At 42.2% G+C, this 11524-nt stretch overlaps 3 protein-coding genes across 4 annotated transcripts; 2 read left to right on the forward strand and 1 right to left on the reverse strand.

Annotated features, from left to right (window-relative positions):
* The first annotated feature begins 30 nt into the window (after positions 1-30).
* LOC134186448 (tetratricopeptide repeat protein 1-like) lies at positions 31-8407 on the forward strand. 2 transcript variants are annotated; one of them, XR_009970964.1, is made up of 10 exons: positions 31-322; positions 6922-6982; positions 7057-7172; positions 7228-7264; positions 7326-7415; positions 7579-7637; positions 7699-7753; positions 7813-7924; positions 7999-8310; positions 8376-8407. XR_009970964.1 is itself a non-coding variant. In XM_062654425.1 (9 exons), the coding sequence occupies exons 1-9, from the start codon at positions 53-55 to the stop codon at positions 8000-8002; spliced, it is 804 nt and encodes a 267-aa protein (XP_062510409.1). In that variant the 5' UTR covers positions 31-52; the 3' UTR covers positions 8003-8401. The 2 variants fall into 2 exon arrangements, 1 of the variants encoding a protein (XP_062510409.1); XM_062654425.1 differs by having other exon boundaries at positions 7999-8401.
* Positions 3265-4549, forward strand: LOC134193977 (uncharacterized). The gene has a single exon (XM_062662857.1). It carries the CDS (start codon positions 3869-3871, stop codon positions 4346-4348), a length of 480 nt encoding a protein of 159 aa, XP_062518841.1. The 5' UTR covers positions 3265-3868; the 3' UTR covers positions 4349-4549.
* LOC134197609 (solute carrier family 49 member A3-like) lies at positions 8051-10864 on the reverse strand. The gene is made up of 7 exons (XM_062666985.1): positions 10660-10864; positions 10003-10079; positions 9768-9911; positions 9583-9699; positions 9374-9526; positions 8474-8631; positions 8051-8420 (listed from the first exon to the last, which is right to left on the reverse strand). The coding sequence occupies exons 1-7, from the start codon at positions 10862-10864 to the stop codon at positions 8051-8053; spliced, it is 1224 nt and encodes a 407-aa protein (XP_062522969.1).
* Positions 10865-11524: the final 660 nt, after the last annotated feature.

Consider the following 11524-nt stretch of genomic DNA (forward strand, 5'->3'; position numbering starts at 1 on the left):
TTACACATTGAATTCACAAAGGGTCGTAGAGATTTTGATAATAGTGATTTTGATGATGTCTGAAGCTGTACACGACGTAGCTGATAACTCTGAAGAATTCTTCTCGGCCGAGTCGGACACAGAAGTATCTGGAGAGCGTGAAGATAGCCAGCAACATGAACCAATGACGAAAGGGTCTGACAATGGTCGTGAAGTTGATAGAATCCAGAGTGTCAACGGTAGCAAGTCTGAGCCAAGTCATGCTGGTGTTCCTAATGAGGATTCTGGTGCAAACGTTGTACAAGAAGACTCAGAAAAAGATCTTTCAGCTGAAGAAATTCAGGTATATATGGTCATGAATTCGAAGGCAGCGACTGCGTTTAAATTGAGTTTATTAGGCCTAGGCTTGGTTCAACGCTTAGAACACTAAAACAATGCTTAGATTTGTGACAGTAGTGACTGTATTTAAGACTTGGAGCATGCGTAGTACAAGGTATGCTAAAGCGCGGAACAGCAACTTTAGTAGCTGTGTTGAGTTGCTTTACTAGAGACTATAATACAACTGAAAGCATTACATGGTGTCAGGATGGAACGACTCAAGCCACCACCAGAAATGTCATTTTGCAACTGCAACCTTGCAGAAGCATGGCACAAGTGGGAACAGCAATTCCGTTTCTACTTCCAGGCGTCTGAGTTAGACAAAATGCCACGTGGATGGCCATACTTCTTCATGTGGCTGGGCGTGAAGCCCAAGAGATCTACCAGACGTTCGTATTCCCACCACAGGAAGCAGAGCAACCTGATTCTAGACAGGATGTCAACGCTGTACTCCAGCAATTCAAGACATATTGCAACCCCAGGCAAGACCGTATACGAGAGACACAGATTCTGGTCTAGAGACTAGTTAGAAGGTGAGGCAGTTGATCAATGGGTTACCGGGCTGAAAGCAAAGGCGGCATTGTGCGAATTCGGTGACCAACATGATCTTCTAATATGTGATAAGATTGTATTTGGCATCCACAACGAACGCGTGAAAGAGAGATTATTACGAGAATCAGACTTTACTTTGCAGAAAGCGTTGGATATATGCAGAGCAGCAGAAGCAGCAAAAGAGCAGGTGCAAGACTTCCACCCACCTCGACAGTGGCCCTCCTACGGAAAGAAGTGTTCAGCATGTCACAAGACAAACCATCTGGCCAAAGTCTGTCTTAAACGGCCAGGCAAATTAGGCAGGTCGAATTTCAGGTCGACGATGCAGATGAAGCAGGCAGTGATGAGAATGAAGAGCTACTGATGTCACCTATATTCATAGGACATATCCGGGACACGGCAGAATGGATGGAACGCCTTGATCTGGAGTGTACGCAGATTAATTTCAAGCTGGACACCGGGGCCTAGGCAAACATCTTGCCTTTTAAGGTGTACAGAGTTCTCAAGACAAAATTGCAGCCCACCAGCAAGATTCTTACAAGAATTGGTGGTGGTCAAATCACACCCAAAGGCACAACTCAGGTCAGTTGTTTAGTCAGCAGAAACAAGGCGAGCTGCAGGAAGAGGGTCACATTTTATGTTATCCGACGACAACCTAGCCATGCTTGGAAGAGCAGCGTGCGAGGACTTGGATCTCATCAGGTGTGTGGACAATGTGGTGCCTGTGGATATACAAACCAGGTCACACCAGGCAGCAACTCATCGAGCAGAACAAGGATATGTTTAAAGGAATAGGAGATTATGACAAAGAGTGACATCCAGCTTCAAGCAGACGCTAGTCCGGTGGTACAGCATCTGCGAGTCATACCATATGCAAAGAGAACCAAAGTGCAACAGATGTTGGAAAAACTGCAGCAACAAGGTATATACAATACGTCGAGGGACTGACCGACTGGCTTCACAATCTTGTGATAACAGAAAAGAAGAATGGGAACATGAGGATCTGTCTGGATCCAAGACCCCTCAATAAAGCCATCAAAAGGGAGAGACACCGAATACCACCAATGGCAGATGTCCAAGCCCGACTGGCTGGCAAAGCAGTATTCACAGTTGTCAACATGAAGGATGCCTTCTGGCACATCAAATTGCCTAGCGAGTCAGCCACGATGTGTGCATTCAGCACCCCATGGGGTAGAAAGTGCTTCACAAGGATGCCGTTTGGACTGGCTTCAGCCATTGAAGTGGTGCAGGAAAGGAACGATTCTTTTATTGTACATTTGGGGACATCCCAAATATTCACGTGATTGCGGATGACTTGATTGGCAGGCAAGACGGAAGAGGAACATGACAAAGCCCTCGCTCAGGTGTTACAACGAGCAAGAGAAAAGAATGTGCAATTCAGTCCCCAGAAGCTACAGTACAAGGTTCGCCAATGAGTCACATTCTTATTTAACAGGGACAGCGACCGGATCTGGAAAAGATTGAAGCAATTGCGGGGATGCCAAAGCCCCAAGACAACAAGCTGTACAGCGATTGCTACGCATGATTAAGTTCTTGGCCCCCTATATTCCAACGGAGTCCGATATGACAGCTCCACTCAGAGATTTGATAAAGGACGGAAGCATGTGGAAATGTGATACACAGCATGATGTGGCCATCAACGACATAAAGCAGGCACTCACTAGTGAACCAGTGCTAGCATTCTATGATCCTGAGCAACTGGTCATAGTGCAAGCGGACGCGTCACAGAGTGGCTTAGGGGCATGTCTTATGCAGCAAGGCAAGCCAGTAGCATACGCATCACGGGCACTCACAACCGCCAAAAGAGTTTACGCACAAATAGAGAAGGAAATGCTCATTGTTACCTACGGATGCAAGAAATTCCACCCCCATGTATATATGGAAAGACCACCAATATTGAGACCGACCACAAACCTTTGGAAGCTATAATGAAGAAGCCAATTGGTGCAGCACCACCAAGGCTCCAAAAATGATGCTACAGTTACAGAGAAATGACCTGGTGGTTCGTTATGTTCCAGGCAAGCTTATGTATGCAGCACATTCTGTCACGGGCGCACTGGCAACTAGTCACGACGCGGATCCAGAACTTACCAGTGACATGCAAGTCATGGTCCATGCTTTTGTCACTTCGCTGCCAGTAAGTGTGAAAAGAAAGCACAGTTACAACAGGCCATGGCAACAGATCAAGAGCTACAATGTCTCAATTGACAAATAGAAATGGGCTGGCCTCCAAAGATTGAGGATGTGCCAACCAAGATACGACCATACTGGACGTCTCGGACGAGCTTCATCAGGCAGCGGGCACATTGTTCAAAGGAATGATTATACCATCATACCAAAGGCGCTACAGTTACAATCAAACATGCTAAAGATTGTACATGAATCTCATCAATGGCTGGAAAGATGCAAAGAGCGAGCAAAAGCGGTCATGTATTGGCCAGGAATGACAGAAGACATCGACCGAGTGGTTAATCAGTGCAGGACCTGTCTGCGTTTCCGGAGAAGCAATACTAAGGAGCCTCTTTTGCCACATGCACTACCAACTAGTCCATGGGAAGAGCTAGGAGTGGATATCATGACTTTGAAAGCAATATAGATTATCTGATAGTAGCGGACTATTATTCCAAGTACATAGATGTTCAGCAACTGAGAGACAAGACATCATCGTCTGTCATTAACGCCATGAAGTACATGTTCGCTACTCAAGGTATTCCAGAAGAAATAATATCTGATAACATGCCGTTTGCAAGCAGAGAAATACAAGCCTTCGCCAATGAATGGGGATTCACTACAAGCCCGGGGTATCCGAAATCTAATGGCTTTGCAGAGAGGAACGTACAAACCATAAAGAACCTGCTCATGAAGACACTCGTGATGGAGGAGACCCGTACCTGGCACCCCTATACCGCAGCTGCAAGCGTCCCCAGCTGAGCTCCTCATGGTCCGAACCTTGAAGACAAAGTTGCCGGCAGCTCCAGGAGTGCTTCAGCCACAAATGCCTTGCAACGTATTGGAACAGCTGAACCAACAACAACGGCAGGAGAAGCATTATCATGACCAGGGAGCTCGACCAAGCAGATCTATGCCCAGGCGAAGTGGTCCGAGTGCAAAAGGGAAAAGAATGGGAACCCGCAGAAGTGATAAAGCAGCACGACACTCCGCGGTTGTACGTGATAAACACCATGGCAAAGTTCTGCGCAGAAATAGACGACATCTAAACCCATCACCAGAACCGCTCTCAGAACTTAGCGAGGGATTGGACTACAACTCAGACAACGTCGACAACGACGATACCAGTCTAGGAGATCCATCAGGCACCGTACAACAGGGACAGAAACTCCCAACCTCGCCAAAGGTGGCCAGATCGGGACGGGAGATAAGAAAACCGGCACGACTGAAGGACTATGTTATTTGTTGAAAGAGGAGAGATGTAACAGTAGTGACTGTATTAGTTTAAGGCTTGGAGCATGCGTAGTACAAGGTATGCTGAAGCGCAGAACAGCGAGTAACTTTAGTAGCTGTTTTGAGTTGCGTTACTAGAGACTATAATACAACTGAAAGCATTACAGGCTAAAGCATTGAATTTTTTAATTGAAACTGACAACCAAATATTGATTGAAGAACAAGGATGTGTAAAGTAGCTATAGTTCAATCAGCCACCTCCTGCAAATATCCAATCAGTTTATCAAGAATTCTTATCCACTTTGATTAATGCTAAATTGATATTTTATATTAGAGCTACATTGACTCTGCAGATGGTACTCTGACATACATTGAACTGGATCCAACAAGCAGTATTGGAAGAGCATGTCGACCAGATGAGGATCTTGGTGTTGTCATTGGTGGAGGTGGAGAGTTGGGACCTGTTGTGATAGGAGAAGGTGCCACTGATATGGACCGTCTTGACAGTCCAATTAATGAGTCCTGAGTTTGCTACTTTAATCATTTAATTTTTACGTTCCATCTACCGTATAATTCGATTTGATTACAGTTGGCACAGCTTCCTGATAGCAAACCAAAGGCTTTTTTCTTGCTAAAGCCACTCCAATATGATTCCTTGTTTTCCATAACATTAGCAAGTCTAAGTAAGTGTGCAGGCATGTGGTAGCCATTTGTGGAATGTGACTAAATCTATCACAACAAATTTGATCAATCAACCATGTAGGAGAGGAATAAGAAGAGGCCTTGGTATGAAGGGGAGAGATTCTATTAGTCTCTCAGACATGGACATACAGTGTGTACCATGCTAGAAGTGATTCTTGCATGAAAGGCACAAACAGCAATAAAAGTATTCTTAGATTATTGATAGTTTTGACTTAATGGAAGATGAGAGCATGTCCACACTGAGGATAGTATTCAGATGAGGTAAATGGTTGCTCAATGTACACACAACAAATGGACTAATTTTAAGCTCTTAATGCCTGCATCATAGGTCTGAAGATGATTTACCATGTCTCCAGAGACAGGGCCCTCCGTGTGCTACATGGAGTGTTTGGGCCAGTGCTGACAACCCACCTGGAGCTTGGCCAGAGCATCCAGGAGCACTGGCTATGGCGCAGCTCTGGGACTGGACACCAAGTCCCACACGTATCAGTCTGCTGCAAGATGTTATTCTGCCAACTAGAGGTCGTGTCCATGGCCAGTCCATGACCAGGTACTCATTTACACTCCTGAGTTGAGAGAAGCAATTGTGTGTGAGTTTCTTGCCCAATGAAATTATGCCGTAGCTCATCATCACTGTGACTTGAACTTACAACCCTGATGAGTCCCAGATGTATTCACTTACTAGGATGACTCTCTAACCAACTGAGCTAGAGCACCACACAAATGGATATGCCCTTCAGTAGTGAAGATAGCACCCCCTGCCTATTTGTGGGTAGGGCCTCCGGTGCTACTCAGAGTTTCATGCCACACTGTCCACCACCTTGTTCACCCCAGTCAAGGACCAGGTACTCATTAATAATCCTGAGGTGAGAGAGGCAATTGCATGTGAGTTCCTTGCCTAAGGGGATTACGCCTGTGCCTGTCCCGTACCTGAACTCATGACCCAAAGGTCCCCAATGTTTCCTTTCTCAAAATGTTCTCTCTAACCAATTGAGCTACAGACGCCACACACCCCCACACGCACACACACACACACACACACACACACACACACACTACTACTACTACTACTACTACTACTACTACTGAGAGAACTGGTGTATTTGAACAATCAAACGGCATCTGCTAAGACGCTACTACTACTACTACTTGAATAAACTACTACTACTACTACTACTAATAATAATAAAATCTCTACTACTTTTTTCAAAATACTACTACTGTATGTAAAAGCTTCCTCTGTAGCAACAAGTTTCTAGGTTGTAACAACTTTGAGATAAACAGTCTTCTATAATCTACTTTCTGCTGCTTCCAGCAGAATGTTGAAGTCCCTTGAGGTTCTGTGAAGCTTGGACCTGCATCCTCGCAAACACATCACGCAGGCCCGAAGGAGTGCAAATGACAGTCGACATCTCAGCCAGTTGATACTACTACTACTACTACTACTACTACTAAACAGGAATAAACAAGCCACAGGGCCAAGAAATGACAGGGGCAAAAATGGGAAGCAAGGAATCATAATGGAGTGGTGTAAAGCTGTGGTTGGCCTGTAATATGGGTAAATGTTGGTAGGAATGCTACATTGACAACAGTTGTCGTAAGGAACTATTTAGTAGTTGATTTCAATCCAAATGCAATGTTAATGTACCAAAATGTCATACTTAGCTAATATTGTTATGTTTATTTTTGTATCTTACTTGAATAATTTCTAAATGGCTGGCAAGACCTTAACATTGAACTTCCATAGAGAACACTTTGTACTGAGAGTGTGCATTTTTACGTGTGCTCTCTCTCTCTCTTTTGAAAGTTTAAAGCTAGCAAAATTCACGCGAGATGTTTTTTTAGTTGTATCTTATTGCTGGATTTAGTCATTGGTTTTGTAAATAGGATCGAAGAGAGCGTGCTGAAGAGATAAAATCACAAGGAAATCAAGCATTTAAATTGGAAGGTCTTACTATTTCAATTATTTCTATATAATCCAAAGCAATAAATGAACAAGCTGTGTTTTTGTGTAAACACAAGACTACGAGGGTGCAATGACTTTATACACAGAGGCGATACGGTTGTGTCCTCGCATATGTGAAAAGGAGCTTGCTGCTGTCTACTATGGAAACAGAGCCGCTTGTTATGTCAAACTGGTATGTGACTGATATACCTAAAGTTAGTTCATACTGCATCAGTGTATGTTTTTAGAATCAGAAGGAAGAAGCTGCTGAAGACTGTACAAAATGTTAGAGATCATACTGTATTATTATAGAGGTATTGCTAGAGCGAGTTGGTATGTGTTATAGCTCTTGATTTGCATCCATCGTATCTCAAAGTAAGAATACGAAGAGCTCAGGTATATGAAGAGTTGGAGAAACTAGAAGAGGCATTGAAAGGTCAGTCAATAGACATACAAATGTCCCATTTCTTAGTGCATGTCGTGTTTCCTGGATACTGCAGGTGAGGTTTTTAATGACATTCTGCCTTCTACAAAGTTGCTTGTCTTGCGGACATGATCTACTTCAGTTAGTCATGAAAGCTCTTTGTTCTTTGTTACAGATTATCAAACGATTCTTGAACAAGATCCGACATGTCATTCTGCTAGAGCAGCTTGCATGGTAACTTATTGGTTAACTTCATGGTGCTTGCGTTGTTGTGTATTGATTATTGGATCTACAGAGACTACCACAGCAAATAGAAGAACAGCGAGAAAAGATGAAAGCAGAGATGATAGGTTGATGCTTATGTCGATTATGCGGCTGTAGCTTCCTATAATCGCACTGTTACTTGTAGGTAAATTAAAGGAGCTGGGAAACACAGTATTGAAGCCTTTTGGATTGTCGACTGACAATTTTCAGTTTCAAAAAGACCCCAATACTGGAAGTTATAGCATGAACTTTAAAAAGTAAATAAATTGTTGTCAACGATTAAATTTAATTAGATATGCTTGAGAAATACAACAAGTTTACTGTATTACAGGTAGATGCAGCATACAGAACATAACTGTATCCATCCATCGTAATAAATTGTTTTACATATTTATCGAGGCAAAGGGCAATGTGATATTACTACCATTGTAGACAATATCATTGTCTGTGACACTAGTGTCCTCATACGTGGTGCACACACTTGCTTCAATGATAGCCTTCTCTTTTTCTATGCGCCGGTAGTTTGTGTTAAATTTTAGTATGAAGATAAATGTTGTGAAACATATCACTCCGACTTGTAACCAGACACCATTGGTGATGTCTGCTGGTGGTGCCTCATGGAAGTAAACAGTTTCGTTGTGAGGTGCAAATGTGGTGCACGTACCTGAGTAAGTGAAGTTCAAAGGAATGTCGTTCTTGTGTGTGAAGGGAGGAATTTGACCAATGAAGAAGAAAACGAGGCTCACTGTTTGCCTAAACGAATATAACTCAGATACTTGTGTTTATTATGCCAGCTGGCAACATACCTTGTTGTCCACAGAACTGCTGAATTTGTTGCCTCAGACAATGGAAATGATGTCTCAACTCCAAGTTCAAAGCTGACTGGCATCAGTATCATAGCAGATGATGTCAGTAATCCTAGGCTGAATGCAACTAGAATCTCAGAATTTCTGGTGGTTAACATCTGTAACAGTACAACATATTGATTATATTGTTATGTCAAGCCAAAGACAAATGGGGCAAAACTAACCAGGGGCATGGAATTTTCGTTCCTTTTTTACATTCTTATGATATAATCTATAGTTCCATGTTTTTTGTTATCATTTCAATATAAGAGATGTTTGATGCTTCTAGTAAAACTACTGATGAAGAGCTCTGGCTCTAGAGCTTTTTGTATGTATTGGAATCATTAACGATTTGGCAACAACAGTAACACGAATGTCATTTTTTCTTAATTAAAATTTATTGATTTTATTTTTGCATAAATTTTTATAGTTGTTTGATAGTAGATAATAAAATTGTATAGTTACCAATTCTAGCACTTAAGACAAATAATTGTATAATATATCATGTAACTACAAAAGTTTCAGCTCTTGTAGCATTTTTTATTCTAATAACTGTTGCCCATAGCCACTGTTAGAGACATAGTGTATTTGTTAGGAAGCCAATTGTATAAACTCTTTGTTAATGGCTAAAGAATTGCTGCCCTGCATGGTTTCATTTGGAACAGCTGATACGAGGAACAAGTAAATTACACCTTTTCTTGTTTTCTGTTTCTCTTTTTGCTTTCACTTCTTTTTGTGATTACTCTTTGTACAAGGGTATTTTTGCACTATTTGTACCATCTCTTCCTGATATCGTCATTTAGATCTATCTTTCCTGTGTAATTTAAGTACAGAGAAAGATTTGAGCTGGTGCAGACTTACGGTAGCAAAGGCGATTGCAAACAGAGAATGTCCTAGAAAGCAAGCTTTTGCCATAATATTGAATCTTCTAGTTTTGTCCACAAAAATGGTGCTGATTGCAGCACCTGGTATGCCTAGAAATGTAATGATTGCTCCACAGATGCCAGTGAATTTCTGCAAAGAAGAAAATGTAATTTATCAAACATTGCGAAAAGCCTACTACTCTATACATTGCTAATGCCTTCAGGACACATTACAACGTCTACTAATGTTTGCAGTGAGCTCGAAACACCAGAAGCTGCTGCCCACGTCAGGAGAAGATTCCAATATGATCCGATCTTGCACATCTAGTCGAAAGTTATTCAGTAGACTAGCCGGTTTATTAGGTTAACAAGTAATAGTACTGTAAGCATACCTCTTTTAGTTCTTCCGTATACTTCTCTTTGTTTTCGATTCTTGCACAAGGCGAAGGTGGTGACGGTGGCTTTGAGTTGATGAAGGCAAGCAGTAATGTTAGCAAGAAAGCTGCGACCATTGCGAGACCACTGTATAGCCATATCTACTCACGCACACAACCACCATGCAATTTTTATCCAGCAAATGCATTTTACTATACCCGCGCGTTGTATGCTATACACACTTTGCTTTACCTGGGCTGCTATTCCATCTTTCTCGGTCGCCAGCGACGGAGACACCAAATTCGCAACTGCGATTCCGAATGGATGAGCTGTGGAACTCACAAATATTTGAATATATATACCGTAATTTCCGATGCATGTGTATATATGTAGAGATTTTTGGAAACAGGCTAGATAATCGTCTGGATATTGATTCAACAAATTGTGACTGTTTTAGGTCATGCATGCAGATAGTAATTTTTGTTGCAGCTTTGGGTAGATAAACGTATCGAACTATTTACATTTTCCGAGTTTTTCATTTTGCCAGTTCACTGGGAGAGCTATAGAGTCTCCGTTTCTAGATAATTGTTGCAGTATCAGTTTTCTCAAGCCAAGGTTAGAGCTAATTAGATTAAATAACACTTTAATTGTTTAATGCCCATAAAAAAACACTCAATTACGCTAAAATTAAAGGACGGTGTTCACTAAAGCACCTGCCCTGTGACTCGCCAACCAATGCTCGCATGCACTCTATCCTAAAGGCTAAGACTTTCACTATGACTTGTACACGTATACGAAGCACATCATATACAATGTTATATAGTTGGTTTTTTCGCTTTTTCAAATTCGGAAATCACGGCACTTTATATTCGTCAATTAAGTTAATTAAGATAAAACGCCAGATATAACCTATAGAAGCTAGGTTTGCGGTTGCTCTTTCTTGGTCTCCGAACCATATTGATGCCAGTGCCGTCGGGCAGCATAGAAGGAACGGTACCGCCGCGGCAGCCATCAACTGTCCAGTAAACAAGACAGAATACGATGGCTGGCTTCCTAGAATACTCACAGCACGGACTAGTCCACCACCGCCAGACAAATAAGCACCGAGTAACATCTTATAATTGGAGACTTTTCGTTAGCGAATAGACAGAAAACTTGAATGTCAGAACACCTAGCTTACCACAAATCCTAATCCTTTTGTGTGAAGCAGCCACGCAGCGGCGAAACCACAAGGAATGGCGCAGATTGCATCAAGTAACAAAAGCACGTTGACTTTGAAGTACGTAACGTTGTAATACTCGGCCACCCGATAAGTAATGGTTGCAAACGACACCAACAGCTGTATATACGGTAACGTTGAAAAAACGGCATCCGAATAAATTTACTTTACTGTACAATATTTTGACAACATCGTGAATTACCATTGCGTTGGAAAAGACAACAAGACTTAGTGCTGCTAGCATTATCCATCTTCGCTTGTAGAGATTGAACACGAGAAAGCTGATAGTGCCCACTCCGGTATCCTCGTCTCGGCAAGGCGAACTGGTCTTAGTTGGACGAGTCGCGTTTTCCAATCCAGAAGTCGCTCTATTTACTAACACTTTTTGCTCCATGTCTCAATGTGCTGAAGATAGAATTAGTCTTATTACACGGAGGCGAAAAATGTAGATACCGCAGTGGACTGTACCACTCAGTAATTGAGAAATTACAGAAGTTGATAACAATGATCATGAAGTTCTAGAAAACGACATCTAATTAACTAAATGATTGACAT

The sequence above is a fragment of the Corticium candelabrum genome, chromosome 1, assembly GCF_963422355.1.
Source record: "Corticium candelabrum chromosome 1, ooCorCand1.1, whole genome shotgun sequence".
In the NCBI taxonomy this organism is placed as follows: Eukaryota; Metazoa; Porifera; class Homoscleromorpha; order Homosclerophorida; family Plakinidae; genus Corticium; species Corticium candelabrum.